This window comes from Perognathus longimembris, chromosome 18 (assembly GCF_023159225.1).
Source record: "Perognathus longimembris pacificus isolate PPM17 chromosome 18, ASM2315922v1, whole genome shotgun sequence".
Lineage (NCBI taxonomy): Eukaryota > Metazoa > Chordata > Mammalia > Rodentia > Heteromyidae > Perognathus > Perognathus longimembris.
In genome coordinates, this window is record NC_063178.1 from 7719001 (window position 1) to 7744067 (window position 25067).

General features: G+C 42.9%; 1 protein-coding gene across 1 annotated transcript in view; it reads right to left on the reverse strand.

Annotated features, from left to right (window-relative positions):
* Nucleotides 1-25067, reverse strand: part of LOC125366822 (inter-alpha-trypsin inhibitor heavy chain H5-like) — a 60834-nt gene that overhangs the window by 8885 nt on the left and 26882 nt on the right. The window contains exons 6-9 of the mRNA XM_048367540.1: nucleotides 20192-20361; nucleotides 19041-19157; nucleotides 3047-3215; nucleotides 11-320 (exon numbers count right to left, since the gene is read on the reverse strand). Coding sequence (XP_048223497.1) covers nucleotides 11-320; nucleotides 3047-3215; nucleotides 19041-19157; nucleotides 20192-20361 — 766 coding nt within the window. The remainder of the gene's footprint in view (nucleotides 1-10; nucleotides 321-3046; nucleotides 3216-19040; nucleotides 19158-20191; nucleotides 20362-25067) is intronic.

Sequence of the window (25067 nt, forward strand, 5' to 3'; positions counted from 1 at the left end):
AATGACAGACCCAATGAGCTGTGCGCCTGCGTTCTCCTCCTCGCTGACCCGCCGGGTGAGGCCACAGTTCTCCAGTGACAGTTTCTCCAGTAGTTTGAAGTCCACGTCATTGCCAATGCCAACTGTGAAGATGCAGATCTGGCCTTGGGTGGCCTCCTTGGTGTTGCTGAGAATCTTTGTGGTGCTGGTCTCCCCAAAGGTGGGCTTTCCATCTGTGAGAAAGACGATGAGGGACACACTCCTGTCTTCGATGTCATTGTGGGTCACGTAGTCATTGAGCAGCCGAATGGCCATCTGAAGGGCCCCATTGATGTCTGTACCTAAGAGAGATCACACACGACAACTCATTGGCATTTGCACCAACCTTCCAACCCAGAATGCACATCCCTAGCTCCAGTTACCCTTCACACCCGCAGGCATTGATAGGAATGAATGCATGGGAGAGGTCACCTGCACAGGTTACACGGCCAGTCCAGAGCCCTGACAAGTGTTTGCTAGATGAACATAAGTGACACAGCATGATTCCATTACTGAACCCTTCTCCTGAATGTATCTAAGTGATACCCAAGCTAGGAGTCCACTCTGCCTTAGCCTTGCTGACCTCTATACCTGAAAATGGCTTTGAAACAAACAGAAGGGAATGGAGTACAGGAATCTGAAGGGAGAACGTGACCATGGTGAGAATAGGACACAGAATGAGTAGATGAGGGGCAGATGGAGCCCCATGTTGCCTAGGTTGAATGCTGCTGCCTAAAGAACTAGTCAGCTTCATTGCCTCGACTTTGGTATCATTCCTGATCAGAGCCCCAAAAGAGAGAAGGTGTTGAAATGTGCATCTCCTGACCCAGACTGCCATTTCTCCTCGGAGCAGCACTTGTGGCAGGTACTTGTTCTCTGCCCCTAAGTCTTTTCACTTTCATTAGTTTTTTGTGGTTTTTTTTGGCCAGTCCTGGGCCTTGGACTCAGGGCCTGAGCACTGTCCCTGGCTTCCTTTTGCTCAAGGCTAGCACTCTGCCACTTGAGCCACAGTGCCACTTCTGGCCGTTTTCTGTATATGTGGTGCTGGGGAATCCAACCCAGGGCCTCATGTATACGAGGCAAACTCTCTTGCCACTAGGCCATATCCCCAGCCCACTTTCATTAGTTTTTGAGTGGGGTCTCATATTTATGCTCAGGTCAGTCTGGACTCTGGTCCTCTTATTTATGTGTCCTGTGTAACTGGGATCACAGTGGCATGCCACCATGCCCAGCTTTTTATTGGTTGAGATAGGTGTCCACAAATAATTTGTCCAGATTGACCTCTAACTGAGATCCTCCAAATCCCTGCTTCTCAAGTAGTTAGGGTTACTGGCACAAACCACCATCTCCAGCCTTTAAAAAGTCAGCTTTCTTAATATAGCTGAACTTTTATTTAGTTATTTTTTCCTAATGGCTTGAGATAAAATTTACATATGAAAAAACATTTCCCATTCTAAGCATCCAATTTATTATTTTTAGTAGATGAGAGTTGGTGACCAGCTTCCGGACTAATGCCTAGATGAATTTTTTTTTTGGTGGGGGGGGGGGGCAGACCTGGGGCTTGGACTCAGGGCCTGAGCACTGTCCCTGGCTTCTTTTTGCTCAAGGCTAGCACTCTGCCACTTGAGCCACAGCGCCACTTCTGGCCGTTTTCTATATATGTGGTGCTGGGGAATTGAACCCAGGGCTTCATGTATATGAGGCAACCACTCTTGCCACTAGGCCATATCCCCAGACCCCTAGAGGAATTTTTTAGCTACTTGTAAAACGCACAATCTTTGAGAGAACTGGAACATTTCTCCCATTGCTTTATGTCATCCAGAATTCCTTTGTAAAAATGTTATTATTAAGTAGTTGTACAAAGAGGCTATGATTCCATAAGTCAGGTCTTGAGTACAATGAATCTTGATCAATATCACCCATTATTCTTCCTCCCACCCTTACCCTCGAGTAGTTCAAAATGAGCAAATATAAAGGCCAGATCTGATGCTTAATGAAGGTCTCCTATATGTTAGGACAGTCCTCCCCTGCAATATTTTAACTTATTTCATCCCAATAACAATTCTCCCATATCATTCCCATTTTACAGAGAGGAAATTGAGACACAGACATGTTAAGTGGCTAATAGATGGCAAAGCTGGCTTCAAATCCAGGCAGTGAGGCTTTAGAAATTATTATTTCAGACCCAAAGTTACATCTCTCATAAAGGAGAAGATTAATTTTCTGTTCAGTGGTAGAGGTTGGATTCTTTTTTTTTTTTTTTTTTTTTTTTTGCCAGTCCTGGGCCTTGGACTCAGGGCCTGAGCACTGTCCCTGGCTTCTTCCCGCTCAAGGCTAGCACTCTGCCACTTGAGCCACAGCACCGCTTCTGGCCGTTTTCTGTATATGTGGTGCTGGGGAATCGAACCTAGGGCCTCGTGTATCCGAGGCAGGCACTCTTGCCGCTAGGCCATATCCCCAGCCCAGGATTCTTGAAGTATTGAGAATAAGTATATAAAATAAAACCAATAGAGCATCTGAGATTTAAATTCCAAAAAATTAGCCACCTACTTCATCCTCCTCCTTCTCCTCCTCCTCTTCCACTTTCTCCTCCTCTCCTTTTTCTTTTCTTAGTGCTGGAGGTGAAACTCATTGTCTTGCTTTTGCACCATGCCCTTAGACATCTTTGTTTGTTTTTACATAAGGTCTCATACTAACTTTTCTTAAGCCCATCGTGGACCTTGATCTTCCAGAACAGCTAGAAGTACATACAAATACTCTCGTGCCTGGATTATCAGCTGTTTTCTAAAGCTGTTTATCACCATCCTCTAACACACATATACACATCTTTCTGATTTTAATCAATACCACTAAGTGTAAATTAGGTTTAACAAATATTCACTTAGGAGCTACCCAGAAGAGGAATCTCTCCCTTCCATAATTCCTTTCCTTCATTCCTCCAGCACCTTCAGCACTAACATGCTCCTTTCTTGGCAGAAGATGAGCTTTTCAGCTTAGAGATGTCATAAAGGGAAGGATGCATTCTTACCTCCGGTGGGTGACAAATGGAAAATGTAGAGCTTGCCATCCCTGACATTCTCAGGAGTGACTTGTATCAATCTATCCTTCCACACTTTAATCCGATTGGAAAAGCCAATGATATTAAAACGGTCCTGGGGTCGGAGGTCATGGAGGATTGTGACCAGGGCTTCTCTGGTCTAGACAAAGACAAAATCAATACTAGTCACATCCAAGAACATTGGTCCACTCATTCCTTAAGTCAGACACTGCTTCCCAAGACCACACTTGGGGTTCAGATCCACTTCCCACTAGGTAAAGGGCACTTGGCATAATGGCCAGGAGGAGCTTGTCACCTAGCTGGTAGAATGGCATAAATATGTTATGATTGCACGTAAGACACTAATAAATACTTCTGTGTGTCATAGGCCCCATGGTGCTACCGGCCATGGTGTGGCAGGCCCCCGAGACTTCAGAACTACCATGCTCTTGTGAAATGTTCCCCCTGTCCATTGCCTCATTTTCATCTATCCACAGTCCAAAGGAGTGGGCCAAATTCTCTGTGAAACTTTGGCTGTCTTCTGCAGAAAGAAGAGAGCTTTCCCTCCACGAGGCTGACCCTGCCTTCCCCGTCCTCATGCTGTGAGGCTCATCACAGAAGGACGATGATGGTGCATACCACTTCCCCTTACCAGATACTGAGCTTTGTATGTGACTCCCATCCACCTCTATATCCAGAGAGTACAATTCAAGTTTTTTCCTTCTTTGACTTTTGTTCTTTTTCTTTTCTTTTTTTGCCAGTCCTGGGGCTTGAAGTCAGGGCCTGAGCATTGTCCCTGGCTTCTTTTTGCCCAAGGCTAGCACTCTACCACTTGAGCCACAGCGCCACTTCCGGCTTTTTCTATATATGTGGTACTGAGGAATCGAACCCAGGGCTTCATGTATGCTAGGCAAGCACTCAACCACTAGGCCATATTGCCAGCCCCTTACTTTTGTTCTTAATTATAAAAAAAAGATCAGAAGAAAAACTTGAAAGACAACCAATATTAAATGCTGTTGTAACTCATACACCTTCAGAAATGTGTGTGTGTCTGTGATTTTAAATGACTATGCCTCATATGTATATCATGCTGCACAATTTTTATTTAATATATTGTATAAATCTTCTTGGCAATAGATGAATGGATGCCACATCATTTTGACAGTGGCACAATAGTCTACTGTATGTTATACCATATGTTGATATTTATGAATATTTAGGCCACAGTGCTATATTTATGAAGCTCATTAGTCATACATCTTTGTGCCTGTGACTTTTTCCTTAGGATAAATTCCCATAAATGGAGTGAAAGTAACACAGACAGGGCTTGCATCTCTGGAAGGCCTCAGTCTATCTTCATTTTACTGCCAAGGGTAGATTTTTTTTAACCTTCCTCAATTAACCTTTGCTGGCTTTTCACTGCTGTTAGCATAAAGTTCAAACTCTTCTCTCTCTCTCGTTAACAAGATTCTCCATAAAAATAAGTGGCTCTAATTTACCTTCATAAATTTATCTTCTTCTATTCCCATCTCCACCATAAGTATCAAGGACTAATTTTCCCCAACACCCAGCTTTTCTGAACATGCTCTGCTTTTCAGGACTTCCTATCTGCACAAAATCTTCCCTCCTTTTCCCTTCCTTTCAACACTTTCTCCATGTGGACCCACTTAACATGTCCCCTTCTTGGTAAAACCACTTCAAGCTCAACCATGAAGACAGTAATGGCTTCGTCCAGCTGGACCATCACTTGATACCCACATTCACAGGTACTTTCACATAATAGCAGGATCTCTTCTCCCACCTTAGGGCCTCTGCACACTCAGGCTACTAAGTCACTAGTACCCCCCTCTTCCTTTAGTTCTGAAACTTCACATTATCTCCTTAAACCATCCTCCTGGCCCCTCCACCCCACTCCACTGCTCTCTAAGTCATGGCCCTTGTGCTCTCCTTCACACCAGAGGGAATGCAATGCCCTTCTCCACCCATCTCAAGTCTATTCTTTGGATTGCAGGAACTGTGCATTTTTTTATTTTGTATTTACTCAATAGCGCCTAGTTTGATAAGTGATATCTAATAAGTGTTCCCTATAAACAGTGGTGAATAAATTGTCTGCCCCACTAGATAGGGAATACTTCAAGACCATTGCCTTCTGGCCTGACCTTACCCACCAACAGATTATTTTGTATATTGTAAGCATATTGTATATCTGTTGGATTAGTATACTATTAATTATAGTACCATGTCTTATTTTGGTAAACAACACAGAGACAAAGAGAAACAGAAAACGACAGAGATAGATAACTAAGAGGAAAGAGAGGAGAGAGACAGACAGACAGACAGACAGACAGACACAGACAGAGAGAGGAGACTCAGAGAAAGACAGAATGAATTATGAAGGGGCTGGGAATATGGCCTAGTGGCATGGGTGCTCGCCTCTTATATATGAAGCCCTGGGTTCGATTCCTCAGCACCACATATATAGAAAAGGCCAGAAGTGGCGCTGTGGCTCAAGAGGCAGAGTGCTGCCTTGAGCAAAAAGAAGCCAGGGACAGTGCTCAGGCCCTGAGTTCAAGCCCCAGGACTGGCACAAAAAAAAAAAGAAAGAAGTATGATTCTGTTATATGAAGATGTAGGAATGTCTTTGGTTCCCAAGGACAAATAACACTGAGAGAGACCAGGTTCAGGAAACTCATGGCTGCTGTAGGAATCAGTAGTTCAGATCCTGTGCTTAACAAATATCAGTGAGGAACCTCAGCACCCACACAGTGACCTGAGCTGGGTGCCTGGAACATTGGGCTTCGCACCCTTCCATCCCCATAGAGGTAGCACATTCCTCATGCGCATCAGACAGGCTTATGCTCAGTCTCGGAGTCAAAGCATCCAGAAGGTCTGTCTACAGCTCCTCAGCTGAGGACAACAGCAAGTGATGGCTGTCCAAGAGGCAGTGATGCTGAAATCACAGCTCCAGGGCTTGGCTGGGCTCAGAGCCCACCAGGGAGCACCAGGGAGACAGTAGGGTGGAACCTTTGTCTGAGATGGTGTTTATTTAATTGCTGGCATTTCCAGAGCCCCTTAAGTAGTTTGCAAAAGACCTTCAGAGGGATAGGCCTGGCTCCTTTGGTGGTATGTTTCCCATTATGATACACAGTTCATTGTAGGAACAGCTTCTTCCTCTGCCCTCTTCTCTTCAGCTCTTCCCCTCAGCTCAGGGACTACTAATTCCTTATGACCTTGTAAGGCCTCAGTTGAGATTTATCCTGTGCGCACTGAGGGAAAGCCTGCCAGCAGCCCCCAGTTGTTCCATTTCCAGCTGCGGTAGTGCTGCTTGAAGGGTCTTCCATTCTTACCCTTACCGCAGGCCCCCATCCCCCATCAATCCTGGATGGTCTCCTCCCCTCCCCTTCCATGGGCTGGTCACCCTCAGAGCTCTTCCTTCCATACAAGGCTTGAGAGGGAGCAGAAGGTGAGTGACCACATAGCAGAGTTCATGCAAGTGGGCTTACATGGATCTTTCTGTACAAAGTGTTTATATACTGAAGATTAAAAGAGACCTAACCAGAATCTATCCAAGAGTACTGTCAAGAAAACAGAGTTGGTACATTCCAGGAAGATGAAAGAAGTTCTAAAAAGGCAGAGAATGTGCAATCCAAGCTTGTCTCAAGGCCTACACTGCTTGAAGGCAAAGGAGCCACAAGTAGGCGGCTGGACTAGGTAACAGTCACAGTGCCCTCTCAAAGCTGAGCTAGTGTGATGGCAACTAAGATAAGAAGAGCTGTAGACTCTTCCAGTACAGGAGAATGGACAAGGTGAGTTAACCACCCCCCACCAACTCCCTTCCCCAGCTGAGGTGGCCTGGACAAAACTAGGGGGAACCTTAGGAAGCCATGCTACTCAACTCCTCCTTCCATCCATAAAGCTCCCTCTCTTTCTCTACAGGTTGGAGAAAGGCTAGGGAACCCAAAATTAATTTATCAACAGGTGGTCTTGTAAAAATAGGCATATGAATTGATAGTTCTCTGTAGTCCATAGATTTTCATGGTGGATACTATTGGTAGTGCCCATTGTCTGATTAGTGAGGGGGGATAAAAGCCTAACATCAGCAAAAGTGAGTATCTGGGTTTTGGAGATAAAAGACTAGTTGACAACACTCATTGGCCTCATTTGTCCTTAAGGTCCTGGAGAGGAAAGGTTGTATTTGGAGTAACAGCAGAGGGGAGGGACAAGGCTTTTGAGCCAATAGGACGGACCCCATAAACCCCAAGGGGAGTGGCAGATGGCCAAGAGGCAGAAAACCAAACCTTGTGCCTAGAGAAAGAATGAGGAATATACTACAGGCCTGCTGAAGAGCAAAGAGGATTCTTAAAAAGATTGACATGCAAAAGGTTCACTGGGATTTCCCTGTGGCAAGGGGCCAGTTCCCAAGAACACCCACCCATGTGAATGAAAGTGTATGTGCTCCAGCCCAAATGAATGTATGCATTCTAATCCATATGTAGTGCTGTCCACAAATAACAGCAGAAAGGATCTTGAAAATTCCAAATTGCAGTTGGACAGGAAGGAGGTAGAAAGGTCTACAACCACTACAATCAGAACTACTATAATCAGTAGATGTAAGTATAAAAGGAATGCATTTTTGGATAGTGCAGATGTTGCTTGGCCTGGATGCAGGCATTACACAAGATTCCTTCTAATCCTCACCACTTAGAATCACAAAAGCATAGGGATCATTCTCTACTTAAGACTATTTCATGGTGATGAATTCCTCATCTTTTGTGTACTTTTCTTGGATTAAAAGAAGAAAGAATTATTTCTTTTAAAAAAACAACAGAATTTTAGAAGTCCATTCTAGCTCTGCCTTAGGTTTAATCTCATCCACTGAAATTCTCCCAAGGCACAAGGCGGGACATAAATAAAAGTCTCTGCTTTGTATTCCCCTGGACATTCAATGTGACTAGCAAAAATCCTCCTTGTTCCAGTTAAGAAAATGTTATATCCCTTTCCAAGGATGGCTGTCCAGCCCTGGACTCATGGTCCTTGTTCATCTTCCCTGCGAGAGAAGGAAGTGTCCAGGGACTAGCTCTGCCCCATGCACTCTGGGCCCTGAATGTAGCTACACTAGGGACAAAGGATGGAACCTCTCCTCTCTTCTTCATGGCCCCTAAAACACTGCAGCTGTGGGCTCTTGGCACAGCCCTCAAAGAAATATATGAGCATTCCACTGTACTAATTACCATGTCATGAATAATAAGTCACTGTTTTCCAACTAGAAAAGAATTGTCTAGTAAGATACTCAGCAAGAGAAGTCAGCAGAGCTCCAGGAAATTTGAGCCACTGCCCACTCCTCCCCACTGTGTCTACCAGAAGAGCTGTTGGCCCAGCTTTGCTGAAAAATCTGTGTCTGTCAAACCACACCCAACACAGAAGGCTTTGTCCTCCAAACCCTAGCACCAGGCATTAGACAAGGGGCTCCCATAACATCACCAATGCATGCAAGTTCAAGGGAATTAGTTGCTAGCCACCCCACGTTTTCAGCACAATGGTGGTGCTATTCTCCCACCTCGTCCCATTGCTCCCCCACTCTCAAGTGTTCCCCAGGAAGTTAACATTTTCTTCCTAGTTTTTCCATGCAAACTTTTTGAACGAAGATCTCCTAAGACCTTTCAAAACAACCCACCCAAGAAATCCAAGACTTCCGGAAAGGCTGAGGAGAGCTATGGAAGAAGAGTGGATATCATGAAGACATTCCTGTGTTTCTGAGAAGTAACTTGGGAAAACAGAATATGCCCAAGACAGACGGGGGCTTCGGTCATCCTTCAGCCTTTTGGAGGAGGGCAGGAGGGACCATCTCCAGAATGGAGAGGGGAAAGTGTGTCTGTAAGGCATGTTTCCCCTTGGCCTGGTAGCCCTCTATCTTCCAGGCATCAAGGAAGTCCTCAGGGCCCAGGACCGTCTGGTCCCTCAGCGGGGAACTGTTATGAAATTTGAAGGAGTACACAAACATGAAAACTAGCACCCTATGGTTCCAGGAAAGTTTACAGAAACCTCAGACTGCCATATTAAGGCATATCTAGTCCTGCAGTGAGGAGAATGGAAATGCCCTCTGTCCCAGAATTACTTCTGTCAGCCTTCCTGTTAACCCACTACATGTGGCATTGCCCCAGTATTATGTTAGGTAACTGAGTCAGAATATAAATATACACATACATGATTTAAACTAGAATCATTGGTAAACATTAAATTGTGACTAAATTCAGCCTTAATCATTTTGTTTGGAATAAAGATCTTAGAGCTGAATAGATTCAGGTATCAGATTGTTTTTGAAAAGTAAATATAAGCAAATCTTATTAGTGTCTGTGCTTTTCTGGCATTATTGTATCTTGAGAAGCAAACTGTCTCATCTTCACCTTCTGGCTCCTGTTAAGATTATTAGTGCTAACTGTTTTGATTTTGTTTTGACAAATGCATCACACATGTAACTAATAATGATGTCATGGCACATTTTTCTCAAAACTCCTTTGCCAGTAGTTCTTTACAATATATTGGGCTTATCCATTTATCATACTTAACGTGCAAGGAACTCAAGGCTGAGAAAAGATTAATTTTTTCACTTCTTTTCATGTGGAGGATTAGACATATAAGAATTGATACTCTTTGCTGATCCCATCTTTCTCATTCTAGCCAAGATTACAATTTTACCATATGATCTCAATTTCCTTACCAAGAATGCAGCCTAGCTCTTTTGTGGATTTGGAGTGGCTCCAGTTATGGCTTCCTGTTTCAATAAGAAGGAGAAGGTACTAACCAAGAGAAGTTCCTTAGTGTCCAGGTCTCCCTTATGACTGGCATCCTTTACCAATCGTCCTGACACACTTCATGGCCAAATGGTGGTGCTTTTGGTCCTCAGTGTCTGGTGTAAATCCTCAAGTTTATATTGCCCAACTGCATATCTGGAATCTGGAATCTTGCCTCTTCCATTCTATAGATTTTTGGTGTCTGACTCTCTGATTGCCTTTGACACATGCCACTGGTCTTTAACCCATTCAACTTTCCCTTAAGTCTGAGCTCTCATGATCCCTGTCTCCTGTCCTTTTCCTACTTACCCTTTGACTTTATTACAAATAGTCACCAGGATGCGTCATGACAAGTTATCAAGAACATCAAATACTGAAATACAGGGAGGCTGTGGAAAAAGCCAGGTTAAATTATAGAAGAAACATATGAGAAGTAAACACAGTTGAGCAACAAATATAGATTGCAAATAAAATATTTAGAGAAAACAGTCTTCTTCACCAGGCAGAGAGTTGCACGTGACTAGACAGTGAGATTTCTTGGTTGCAGGTGGGAAGGGATTATAAAACCAGATGAAGTTAATTTGGGGGGACCAGTTAGTTTTTCTCTCCTTCCCTATTTGTGCTAGGAAATTCAATTCAGAGAGCTAGAAGGCTCAAGTAGAGGAGGCAGGGATTTCCTCAGACATATAGGGAAGGAGAGCTACGTGAAACTTGATATCATTTTTCCTATGTTGTCTGGCTCAGCAAACCTGGGTGGGACAAGCATCAAGGCAAATTTCTGAGTAGTAATTCAAGTTAGCCACCAGCAGAAGTCTGGAATAGGCTACAAATCCCAGAAATCTGAGCTTGTAGACAGGATGCAAAGGGATGAATAGTTCTAATATCTTTAGCTTCATCTGACTTCTGAAACCCCATTCTCCCACTCCAGCTGCCAAACCCGGTTCTGTTTTCTTTTAGGCATTTTCTTCTAGACTACCAACTTTCTTAAATCACCCTGAGCTCCTTCTGAACACATCAGAGTCCTCTGTTCTTTATACCCTCTTGCTGGTTCCCACCTAGCACACACTCAGCACACTCAATACAAGCCCAGACGCTCCCCCTGAGTGTCTGTCTTGTTTACTTGGCCTTGTGGCCTGTCCTAGCAGCAAATATGACTAGAAGAAAATGGAGAAATCAGCCGACTCCACATTTAGTTCATCAAATCGTTTTCTTGTTACTAAAGAATTTAACACAGCCTTGGCATAAGCAATGGACTACATCTTTGTTTCCCCCCAAATTGTTGCATTATGACCATACCCAAGCAATAATTATATTTTAGAGATTCAAAGAAAGTGTCAAAAATCAGTCATTAGGAGAACTTCCTCTCTTTTGCCCCAGCTCAGAGAAGGGCCAGCCCAAACAGGGGGCAGGGAGGCCTTGAATACCAAATGCCAAACGTGTGCCCAGGGAAGTGACAGCTTTGTTGGCACAGAAGCAGATTTTCCCAAGCTCAACTTCCCACCTTGCAGGGGCCCAGGTAGCATCTGCTTCTCACAGTGGCACTAAAGTCCCAAGCCTAGGATGAAGAGACTGCTCCCCTCTGGGCTCCAGTATCATCTCACTCAGGTGCCGGGTACTTGCTTTCACCTCTCTCCCTTTTTCTGCCCCTTTAAGTTGATTGATTAGTGTGCTGATTGATTTATCATATTTTGGATGCATATATGAATTTCACAGTAGAGTTTCATTGTGATATTTTCATCCAAGCAGCTAATTTACTTGGACCGTATTCCCTCCTCTCTCCTGTCTTACTCCCTCAGTCTTTGTTTCTATGATGTTCTTCTCTAGCATATCATGATAGCTCAGCTGCACGCTTGAGAGACTATTTCTGTCTTAACCTGCCTTTCTGTATGTTCACATTAGGAAAGTCTTCAAGTTCTTGTAGCCCAAATATTACCCATAGCCTGAAGACTACAACATATTCATGCTTGTCTGGGACTTTTCTTCAGGTTTCTCCCCAACTAAGAATTCAGTCATTTTTTAAATGTATTTATAAATAGCTGTACAAAGAAGTTACAATCCTACATCTCAGGAAAATGTATCTTAATCAATCTCACCCCTTCTATAGGTCTCCCCCATTACCCCCCTCCCTGCCTTCAAGTTATGTAGTTCAATTTTTGCCTAATATACATTGTAAATAATGACTGCACTTGCCAAGTAGGGAACCTGAAGGAAAACCAGGGTTCTGCGCAAGAGAAACGGGGGTGGTTGTGCTTCTTTTTCTGCCAAAAAACAATATTCCATCTCCAAGAACAAGACCCTTCCTTTCTAGCTCCATCATCCATCTTTAGCTGCTGTAGCTCTTTCTCATCCTGAAAATTCTTTCCACTGCCTACATGACAGGATGGATTTCAACAAGTTGTGATTATCTTGTGTTGGTTTTCCCAGTGAAATCTTAACATCCTTTATTAGTGACTTATCCACGATGCTTTTTTAATTTAAAAAGCATCGTAGGCAAGTCACTGATTTTGCATGTGCTGTTCATGTGGTCTGCAAGGGTCCTCTTCCCTCACTCATTCCTATCCACTCTGCTAACTTCTAAGACAGTGAAACTCACACAACTATGCCATCCTATGCATTCCTCATCCTCTACACCGTTGTGCAAGTGACTCTACCTTTCATGTATCTCTGTTGCATAGAGCACTTTACATGCAATTGTTATTGTCATCCCTGAGCTGCTGGAGAGAAAAGGCTGGGTCTTATTTATCTTTCTCTTCTCCATGACATGCAATCAATCCTTGTTTCACTCTTGGGGAATCTGAAGTCTAGAGTCAATGCCAAGTAGGCAACATGAAGGAGAGTCAGGTGTCTGAACAGAGAAAGGGGGCGGCTGGGCTATCTGGCGTTGGCAGCTCTTCAGAATTTTACCCAGTTGTAATTCCGGTCAGGCAGCCAAGGCAATGCTATTCTCAGAGTGGCAAAGCTTTCTAACACCTTGATAAGCACTTCCACATTTGTTATCTCATTTAATTCATTCTTAGTTGCAGTGTTTATCGCATGGTCACTCATAGCAAAGTTTCCTTCCAGTGTCTATCTAACCTTTTCCAGAAAAATTTCACCAATCTGACATGTAAGAGCAAAATCAGCAAGCCAGAGAGAAGCCATGCTTTTCAGTTACTTCAAAATGCCATGCCTCTTGATGTGACCATAGCCTGCAACCTGCTGTCCATGCTCTACATTGTCAAGCAGTTCCTATGTGATAGCCATATGAGACCTCCTTTTAAAATGACTTCATATGCATAATCTTTTGTCCTGTAGTTTGTGGGGCTTGAACTCAGAGCCTGGGTGCTGTGAGCTCTTTTGCTCAAGGCTAGTGCTCTCCCATTTTGAACCACAGCACCACTTCCAGTTTTTGAGTGGTTAATTAGAAAAAAGAGACAGGCTTTGAACCATGATCTGATCCTCAGATCTCAGCCTCCTGAGTAGCTAGGATCACAGGTGTGAGGCACCAGCGCCCAGCTTTATAGGTAAATCTTAATTGGCTCAACAACAAACAAGTGCTTTCATTTCACTTAAAATGATCTAGACTATCATTGTGAAAGCATTCTTGAAATCAAAAATCCAAGTTCTCGGTCATGGCCTGGAGGAAAATATCCTGCCCTTTGCCCATCATTTATTAATCATACTTTGAATCAGAAACAAAAAATTCCAGTTTCCCCTAATGTCTTCTGTACCTTGCCCCATGTCCTAGATCTCTGTTTTGCAATATGTTCTTGAAAACCATGTCTTGGTGGTGATGGTTTGATGGGGGGGGGAGCTCATTAGACAGAATATTGCCAACTAAAATGGCCTGTAGTCACATGCCTGTTGGTCACTACCTTCATAAGTCACCCTACCACTTGAGCCATGACCCTAGGCCCCTTTTAGTTTCTTTTCTACTAGCTTTTGGGGGGCTGGTTTGGGTGATGATCCTGTCCCTGTGCCTCCCAACTAGTTTGGACTTACAGGAGTATACCACCACACTCAGCTTGATTTTTTTTTTTTTTTGAGATGAAAGTCTTCCTAACTTTGGCCTGGGTTAACCTCAATGCAAGATTCTCCTGTCTCCCCCTCCTGACCTGCTTTTATTAAAGATATGTGCCACCCTTGGCCCAAGAAAGTTTTATTAGAACACAGCAGCACCTACTCCTTTGCACGTTGTGACGATAACAATGAGCTAAGTAGTTACAGCAGAGACTACCTAGCCCAAAGAGCTGAAAATATTTGGTGTTGGTTCCTTTACAGAAGGTTTGCCAACCCTCCTTCAGAAAATCAGAAAGAAAGACATCTCAACTGTTTTGCTATTTCCTGGGGCCATGCTTTTTAGTTGTTACAACAAGTTCCAAGATTTACGTAGGCAATATAGGTGAACACCGAAGCATTATATTGCTTTTTATTTATATGATTAACATATATAGTGATTATCTTTTTTTTTTTTTTTTTTTTTGCCAGTCCTGGGCCTTGGACTCAGGGCCTGAGCACTGTCCCTGGCTTCTTCCCGCTCAAGGCTAGCACTCTGCCACTTGAGCCACAGCGCCGCTTCTGGCCGTTTTCTGTATATGTGGTGCTGGGGAATCGAACCTAGGGCCTCGTGTATCCGAGGCAGGCACTCTTGCCACTAGGCCACATCCCCAGCCTGGTGATTATCTTTTAATCCACACCCCCGAGCTTTTCAACATGCTCTCACTTGGTCTACCTACATCCCTCCTTCTGACCAAGAGCTCTGTCTTCCTGACCAGGCCTCAAGTGTCGGAGGCCTTTCCAGTCTCACTGCCCATGCTTCACATTCTGCATTCTTTCTTGCCATTGAGGGGACTTCAGGCTGCCTCCCTTCATTACTATCTCTTTAAGCCTACTTTTACTATAGCTTAGCAACTTGAAAATCCCCCAGTAGAAATTGCCAGTCCATGTGTTCACAGAGTCAACTGCTCTGCACTGTGGAACCCCATTGGACTTCCCAGTCACCTACATTTCCTCTCCTTCACCTCTGTGGTTGGACTCAACCTGCCTCACCCCAGTCACGACAGGGAAAGAAGCCTGAATTCCCATGCATGCCAAAGTTGGCTTGTATTAAATAATAAAGTTACTCATTAGTCCTATGGATCAGAGCAAACAGCTCTACTTTCACTACACCTGGCTGCTGGCTGGAGCAGATGACTTATTTGCTCACCTGAGCTACTCCAGCATCCTTCAGCGTGTGATTTGGCCACAAGAGTGGGTAGAGACTCAAAGTTTGAGACATAATTTGAAGTTAGATCATCATTCATGACTAATGGTATAGTGAAGAACTTCCATCTTGATTTGAATCCCAAGTTTCTGTGCATCGTTTTGTATATTTCAGTACAGTTATAACACTTTCTTGCCCTTCACATTCCCACCTCTGAAAAACAGATAACTATCTATATGTACTTCACTGGATGGATGAAAGATGAAATGGAATGTACCAGTAAATCAGTTGTATTTACGGCACCTTCAAACATGCAAGGTAAATTCTTCCTTGTGTGCTGATAGATTTTCAGCAAAAATATTATTATTGTGCTGAGATCTGGGGCTACATCGTATAATGATCAAACACAAGATTCCCATTCTACTGACCACCAAATCCATGGCACAAACGATGTTCCTGTCAGGTTACACTTAAAATATAAAATGGCTCTTAGGAGTCCAATTTTCAACAGTAAAGAAATTGATACCCTAAAGCACAAAGTTAGTCCACAGAGAAAGGAAAAGATCATGTGACCTCTGTCCTCCAATTGATCCATTCATCTTGCTTTCATGTTAATTTCCCAGTAACAGGTAATAAACACTGTCCTTATTTTTTAACCCTTACAACTGTTGACCACATTTAATAGAAATAGGAGAACACGCTACACAGAAATACAGGATTAGCGGAGCATAGTAGGATTGGCAAAGAATGCGCGCGCTCAAGTGTGGGGACAAGTCTGGAAAAGTGATGAAGACACACCCAGGAAACGATCCTTATTTTCCCTTTAGTTGCCAAAGAAGTCCCTGAGCCAAGCATCTTAACACAGAGGTAAAAGTAGTAGATCTAATTATATAGATTAGGGAAAAGAATGGGGGGGCTTTGATTAAGGAAAAAAATGTATTTAATAGACGAAGTATTATCATTCATGTTTGCAAATGCTCATGCCTTAAACATGAAACTAACAAGAGAATAACTGTATTGTGCTCCCATTTCACTCCTTTCTGTTCCTTGTCTCAGCTCCCATGTTCACTGAGTTCTGTGAGCTCAAACTGCAAAGCTAACGTCTTTCCTGAGCCAGCATCAGAACCATCTCTCGATGTATTCATCTACGAAGCATGTGGGAGTGAAAACAGCCCCGCCAGGTGCCAGCAGCTGGCTGAAAGCTATGGGCTGCTCCCAGGCTGGGAAAGACCTGGCTGCCAGCCTTGCAACCCCATCAGTTAGGACAACAGCCAGAAAATACCAAATGCAGTCAGCTTTCATGGCTCCTGAGTGCCGATGCAGTCTTTATTATGCTTCTTTTTTCATTTTTTTTTCCCTGGTGGTATTGGGGTTTGAACTTGGGGCCAAGTGCTTTCTAAGAAAATTGTCTATACCCCTTGAAACATACCCCAGCCATTTTCTTTTCTTCTCTTCTCCTCTTGTTATTTTGAAAATGAGGCCTTGCTTTCTGTATAAACTGGCTGGACTGTGGTCCTCCTATTTGCGGTTCCTATGTAGATGAGATAGCAGGCAAATGCCCACCACATCCTGTTTTGTTTTGTTTAATTGAGAGAGATTCATGCAGACTTTTTTTTTCCTAGCTGGCCTTATGCCATAATTTCTTGATCTCTCCCTCTTGAGTAGTTTAAAATTACAGGCTTGAGCCATTGTTATTGACTCTTGAGTATGCATTTTAGGGTTGAATGATCATCACATCCCCTTACAAATCACTATTCATTTAATTATGAAACCCAAACTGTATGCCTAACATTGTGAGAAGAAGGGCAGCACTATTCAGCCTGGCAAAGACCAGGGAAGCCAAAATTATCCAGAACCACAGAGAATGATTCTTATAGGATCCAGAGGGACATGTGACACATGTCACCTATTTCCAAGCCATTGTCACAACATGAGAGCCCTGTGCTGAGGGGGTGATTGCCCACCACACTTGTTGACACAGCGTCATCTACAAGACTGAAAAGAGCCAGCCACTCCTCACCTGAGGGGGGACTTAGGAAGGCTGCAAACTGGCCAGATAGCAACAGTGTTCAAAACCACTCAAGGCAGAAAGGGGCTTTGGCTGGTCCAGGGTGGTTCTCCTGGAAAGAGGCCATAGTGAGCTGAAAAGCCAGCAGAATGCATGCCAAACTCTCATGGACTCTCCGAGAATAGGATTTTAATATTCAGGAATGAAGGAAGAGGGGAAACAGCGCATGGCTTCACATCTGACATTACATTGCCCTGGCATAAAGCAGGGAGATGCAGCCTTCAGCAGTACAGGCCTTCTCCACAACATGGCATCGACCTCGCACCCATCTTCCCATCTCTCAGCTGCACACACGAGGGCTGGCTTATCACACTGCTTCTTATGTGGCGGTGCCGTACCACCGTGTACAGGGTGCTTCAGATCTGGGGCTGAAGCCTGGCTCTGCCATTGACTGGCTGAGTTATGTAACTTTGCAAACCTTTCATTTTGCCATCATTAAAATGGGATGATGGCCAGATGGTTATGAAAATTAAGTATTACAATAGTACATAATTTGTGCAACACCCATAGGACAATAAATCTGCCAAAACTATTTAGGCATGTATCTACATTTTCTTTTTTTTTTTTTTTTTTTTGCCAGTCCTGGGCTTGGACTCAGGGCCTGACCGCTGTCCCTGGTTTCTTTTTTGCTCAAGGCTAGCACTCTGCCACTTGAGCCACAGCACCACTTCTGGCCATTTTCTGCATATGTAGTACTGGGGAATCGAACCCAGGGCTTCATGTATACAAGGCAAGCACTCTTGCCACTAGGCCATATTCCCAGCCCCTATATCTACATTTTCTTAAATATCTTTGAGTATGGTTCACTGATTACACTAATTCATTTGGAAAACTTACTTTAGTAGCAAGTTTATATGTTCAAAATTGAAACCAACTTTCCAGGAAATGCTTTTGTAGTAAGTAGCAACCCCACAAATAAATTGGGATAATTCTTTTTTTTTTTTGCCTTAGGTTATATATATATATATATATATATATATATATATATATTTATCAAACTGAATTACAGAGAGGTAGTTTCATACATTAGGCTTTGGATACATTTCTTGTACTGTTTGTTATATCGCCCCTCATTCCTCCCTCCCCCTTTCCCTTCCCCCCTCCCCCCATGAATTGTTCAGTTCATTTACACCAAACAGTTTTGCAAGTACTGCGTTTGTAGTTGTTTGTCTTTTTTTACCCTGTGTCTCTCGATTTTTGTATTCGCTTCCAATTTCCTAGTTCTAATACCAGTATACTAAATTAGGATACTTCTAACTTTAGAAAATGACTGGACATATTGTCAAGGATTTTTACCTGAAGATAGATACATAATAGCAACAAAAAAAGGCCAATAGCCAGGTGTTGGTGGCTCATGCCTCTAATCCTCCGTAGTTCTCAAAGGAATTATCATTGGACAGAAGTGTTGTGGACAGTGGTACCACGGAGTGGCGATCTCTGTGTGTATCTGTCTCAGTCACTATCCACTTTCTGGTGTTCATTGTGAGAAGATTTCTATTCTACCTATCTGCTCCCTTAAAATCACCAAGCTAAGACTAGTGCCAATGGCTCACTCCTGTAATCTACTGGCTAGTCAGGAGGCTGAGATCTGAGGATCATGGTTCAAAGCCAGCCTGGACAGGAAAGTCTGTGAAATTCTTATCTCCAATTAACCACCAAAAAGTCAGAAGTAGAGCTGTGGCCCAAATTGGAGAGCATTAACCTTCAGTATAAAAGCTCAACAACAGTGCCTAGGCCCTGAGTTCAAGCCCCGGGCCAGCACCAAACCAAACCTCACCAAGCTAAAATGATAGTTTCTGTCAGTAAACAAATCAATCAGAGATGCTTTCTGTATATTGGAAGAGCTGGGTGATATGCTGTCATTTGGCATCACTGGATGTGATTCACAAGGGAGATCACTGTCCCGGGCAAAAGCAAGAGGGAGAAACAAGCAATTGCACCTACCTGCCGAAGTTTGGTCCCCACCATAGAGGCACTGATGTCTAGCACAAACACCACATTCTTGGGTAAAGGAGGAAGGTCTTTAGGAGCAAAGTAGTGCACAAAGTAGCCATTTAGAACCTGGAGTGGGGAAAACCAAGGAAAAGGGAGGGAAGTGATGGCAAATGGACAGCCCACAGAACTTCTAAAACTCAGAGACAGCATGATGTTTCTATTACATTTACATACCTACACTGTCCTGATACCTCTAAGAGAATTAGTTGCTAATTTATCTAAAGTAGAAGTTTTGGAGGATGTGTCTGTGCCAGTGCGTGAAATCTGGCACTGTTGCTTGGGGTTTTTTTTACTTAAAGGCTAGCATTCTACCGCTTGAGACACACCTGCATCTATTATGGACAGCAACATTAAAATATATTGATCATGGTCTGAGGTTGTGGCTTCATGATAGAGTACTTGCCTGGCATGCATGAGATACTGATGCACTCCCAGTTTAAAAAAAAATATATATATGCATGCACATATATATATATACTATATACACATATATAATATAAAGTATATACACATTATATATGTATATTTTACATATGTATACATTTATATCTGTGTTATAAAACTATATATTACAAATATACATATATTTTACCTATGTATATATTGATGGTGACAACAAATTCAACTTTAATGATCTATCCCTCTCTGACCTTGCTACCTAAGAATCCTGCCACTTTTACTATCTAGTTTTTGTCAAGCATCTTCTATGTTAAGATATCAAGGTTGTCTACATTCTAGCTGTACATTAATATATTTTAATATTCGTACCCTGTCTCTAGAGTAATAAGACCTTAAGAGAAATAGCTATGGAACTATCTCCTTTAATTAAAAATTGAAGATGAACTAAAATTTTAACCTCATCTGAAACACCACAGAGCAATATATTATGGATTTCATTACTGAAGCAGGAGATAGGAAGCCTCAGCAGCCAGCAAGAAAGGGAACATCACTGGTCCCTTTGCTGACATACTTTGGGTTAAAATAAACTTACAAAGAAGCAGAAACATCTTTTGCCCTTAGGGAAGTGCTGAGACTCACAGTTCTGACTCCAATAAATACCAAGCTACCAACACAAAACAGAGAGCCATGACCCATTTTACCTGAATGTCTCCAATACTTTGCTCCCTCTTGACATCATACCGGATGATGAAATCTCCCAGAATTCCATTCTGGGCAATCCTGGCTTGTTGTACCACACTGGGTTTAAACACAACATTGGCAAAGGTTTCATTTTTGTTGATCACAGTAGAAGGAGGAGGCCCAGAGCCATCTGAAAATAAGGTATTAACATAGTTGATAGCTGAATGCATAAATATTATTCTGAAAAGAAATCAGAACTGTGGCCAGGATTACCAGAATGTGAGACCTGTATGCTTTCACAGGGAATATGACAATAAAAATAAGAATTCTTAGTTATAAGTTTATTTGGAGGCTTTTCATTCAGATACTTGATTCTTTTTATTCTGCTAGCATCTACCTACTTTGTCTTGCTTCAAATCTCTTTTCTGAAAATGCTTTTTTAAATAACTGCCCTAAATGAATATATTCATGGTTAAAGGAAAGAGCTGGGGGTGAAAAAGTATAATTTCCCTCTGTGTCCTTCACTTGACTAGGCTCTTTGATATGGGCCATGAGAAAGGATAGGGTATTGTTATCTTGGCTTCCTATTGACCCTATGTTTATTTGTTCTTGATGAAAATTCATGAGAGTCATCTAAATGAACTTCTTTTACATGCCCACAAAGTGGATTCCTTCTCCATTTGGTTCCTCATCAGGAAGCCAAGTTCCTGATCCTGGTTTCTACCCACTATGTGCCTGACAGTAATAGTGACCCCACGAATTAAAAAGAAAAAAACATCAATGGGGAACAATTCCAGAGAGTAAAATCTTCTTTTCATTAGAGGAGAAGAACAAATCTGCCAATCAGGTTAATATAGGTTATTTCAAATCTACTAACCAAAATCCCAAAGCAGAATAATGCTTCTTAGTTTTCCTTACTGTGTGCTGGGGCTCAGACTGCACTGGAGGGTCACCCACTGTTTCATAAGCCCAGGGAGCTGTATCAGCAGGCCCTCGGTCATGTGATGTGTTCTAAAGACAATGCAGACTTTGGGAGCAGACCAGAGGAAGGAAGCATCTGACCTACTTTTCTAATGAGAGCCCACATCTCTTTTTTTCCTCTTTGTTTTCATTCCATCTTGCCCTCTTGGATGGGGGAAGGCCTGAACTGTGGAGGCTGCTCCAGCTGGGGAAGACTGAGGCTTTGTTTGAGCTCAGGCATTGCTGGTCTTACAAAAGAGAACCTTGAGTCACTGGATTGCTCCTAGTGCACACTTAGGACAGTTTACTAGCTGCTTTGGCCAGTACTGAGGCCTTGGCCCCTCGCGTCCCAGGCCACCAGCTGAGGTCTACACTGCTCAGTCTTTTTAAGGAAGATACTCTGTGTTGCCTTTGGAAGCCATACAATACCAAAGGAAGGGTTCCAGAGTTTGGCAGACTTAACATGACTGGCTTGTTGTTTCTGAGTCTCAGTTCATTTCAACAGTAAAAATAGTGCCACAATTATAAGATCATTAAAAGAATTTAGTTAGACCCCATTGTCAGGATTTAGTGAGCATAGTTTGTGTCTGGCACATAGTAGGCGGTCAGTTTGTAATAATCACCAATCCTCTTTCCCCTCAGAACTTGCTTTTTGTACTCCTTGTCAATGACAAAAGGCAACCTCTAAGGAATTAATATTTTTGGAGGCTACAGTTTGCATTTGTTATCATGGTTTTCTCTATTTCACTGAGAGTTTGGTAGAAATAATCATGACTTGGAAAGGACCGACACATCACAATGGATATCGTAACAGGGGATTCAAGAGCGTTTATATAAAGAACTCTCTTAATAACAAAGGCAGCCTTTGCCAAAAACCTCCTGAAACAATATGCAGAATGACCCGAGGCAGACCCACACATACATTTACCTTTTTCTGAAGAGAGAGGCTCCACTGCTTTTTCTACATTCTCCAAAGAGTCTAAAGAAACTTAAGAACTCCACCTTTAAAAGCCATTACATAATTGTTCATTTGATTCTTTTCTCAAAATGATAAAGCAATAGGTAAAGTATAATGATAATGGAAGAGTGAGAGAAAACAAACTTCTATCTGTAGTTTCAGGCTACACCACAAATGTTTTTTGCAAATAAACATTCTCCTAGACAACCACTTGGGAGAAAAGGAAGCCAATTGTTTTGTAACTTGTTTAAAGGTGGACGGGTTTAGGAATAGAGAAGGTCATCAGCTGGAAGCTACACCCTGCAGCTCCATGGACAGAGGGATTTCCTGGCCTCTGCTTCCTGTGGGCCTTCAGTTTGGCCATAGTCAGCCTACAAGCAGCCAGTACTTGGGGCTGTTACAAAAGGGTTTCCAAACAAATACAGCCTGCTCATTTCCCCTTGCAAAGAGGATAAACATTCTATGCCTGTTTATAGAACCTGTTCTTCTGGGATCCAAGGCCGTTTTTTAAAATTTAGTGCAGACAAAAATACTGTGAGCCAGGCATTGGTAGCTCATGCTTGTAATCCTAGCTATTGGGAGGCTGAGGTCAGGAGTATCACAATTCCAGGCTAGCCTAACCAGAAAATCCTCAATGGAAGAACCTGAGTGTGAGCTGGCATTCCAGCTGCCACAGAAAGCTTCAGGTAGGTCCATCCTGGTCCAAGAAACAGAACCTAGCTCAAACATAATCAGTGCCAACAAAAAGCAGGGCAGCTATTGGAATAGCAGTGGTAGAACTTCCATCTATCAAACATGAATCCTTGAGTTCAAACCCCAATACTACCAAAAACAAAACAAAAAATATTTTAATTGGGCCACTATCCCTTTGGTGTATCAATAATGACAAAACTTACATAAATCAGCAGACTACTAGGGGAAAAAAACCTGCTAAGGCTGAACCACTGAGAAAAAAGTAGTTTTCTTCTGGGAAAGGGTTTTCTCTCCTATGTTGATGTTGGTTATTTAAATATTTGGGGGAAATGGCATCATATAGATACCATAGAAACATAAGGCATAGGATAACAACACAAGTGTACGGCTGAAGGGGTTCAGATTCCGTTTCACTATGCTAAAGGGATGTTTGCCCAGATTTCTTAGCAAAGTTGCTTGCTAAGTACTCCCTCAGTGCTGTTTCTTCCTAAAGCAAGAAATTACCTAGTATCAGTTTCTATTTCTGATCAACTTCCCAAGCAAGACTCTCCCTGAACACAACTGCAGCTGCCCTCATGTCAGGCACACGTCCTTATAAGTTAGCTCCTAAAATTGCGAGTTACTCTTTGCTGATATCATCTATGTCCCTTGGAGACTCCAGATACAAGCTGCTCTACAGACTTAACATGGTTACATCCTTTGGTTGTAAAAGTCTAGAATGCCCGGCGCCAGTGGCTCCCGCCTGTAATCCTAGCTACTCAGGAGGCTGGGATCTGAGGATCTCAGGTCAAAGCCTGCCCCTGGCAGGAAAGTCTGTGAAACTCTTATCTCCAATTAACCACCAGAAAACTGGAAGTGGCACTGTGGCTCAAGTGTTAGAGGGCTAGCCTTTGAACTGAAGAGCTCAGGGACAAGGCACGGGCTCAGAGTTTAAGCCCCACCACTGACCAAAACAACAACAGCAACAAAAAATCTAGAATGGAGCATTCTGTCCTCTGATTTCCTGAATCTGGCCTCTCTCCCTTACTAAAGAGTTGTACATTGTGACTCATCATGAAGCCCCGCAGATCTGCATTCTTCCCCCAGATCTAGTCTTCACTCAGCAGCTGGAAGGACATGGCCTTGTTTGGCCTCTAAGACATCTCTGAATGTTGGCCAGGAAACGATCTGGTTGTTATGTGAGGGTTTCCAGCATTGTTCGGCACAGAAGTGACTCAGGTGTGAGTCATATGGCCCCAGAGTTGATTTGTTTTGCTTCTTCACATTAAGATGGAAACCCCACAGGAGCTTATGTGTTCTGACATTGACTGTAGTTTGATCGGGGTCTTCATCGAGCAGGATGGTGGAGGAGACCCAAGAGCGTGTGTCAAGCTTCGACCTTCTCTCAGCACTGAGAGTGGGGAACAGTCCACTCTTCTGCAGGGCCTTGCTCCTTGTTTCTCCTGTGGTCGTGGTGTGTGGCATGGAGTGGCTGTCATCCATGTGTCTGACACGGTTCACACAGCTGGGGCTGAGACTCCGGCTGGGCCCACAGCGTGACGCAGGTTGCCGAAAGCATCTGTCGCAGCTGCCCAAACCCGTTCAGGATGAAGCTCTACACTTCCCTTTGGATTTCAGAAAAATAACAAATAACCTGCCTGTGTGTTTCAGCTACTGAATAGCACATATTTTTATCTGAAATTCAGATAACTTGGAATCCAGTATTTTACCTGGAAACAGTAGCCACGGATGATTTATCCAGATTTTTGGAACCAAAGCCTTCTAGAACCAAAGATGAATTATTAATTCTATCTCTTAATTATTTCATAACAAAATAAGAGATAGAGCCAAAATCTGGCCTAAGTAACCAAGATCAGCCAGGAAAGTGTTGATAACCTAACGGCACTTAGATTGCCAACAGTTATTTATTCCTTAATTATTGAGCATCCATTCCAAGCCAGGAACCACTCCAAGGCCAAAGAATATAGCACTCAGAGCAAAAGAGAGTCGGGATTGTTAATCCACCAAAGAAAACATAATTAAAAAATTTAAAGCAGATCCTAGACAGTTCCTCATATGCTGAAATATAGAGCTGATCTCAAGTCAAAGATGGCTCCATCTTGCAGAGTTTATGATTGCTTGTTAATTTTTTTGACAAGAGAGGAATACCAGGGAGAATAAAATTGTATTCTGAGAGCTCCTCCTCTTTCCAATTAAGTGTCTCTACGTCTCAGAATTACTTGAAAGTTAACATTTTATAGTAGAGGGAAAATGATGGAAGGGTAAAACTGGTCAAGATGCACTGT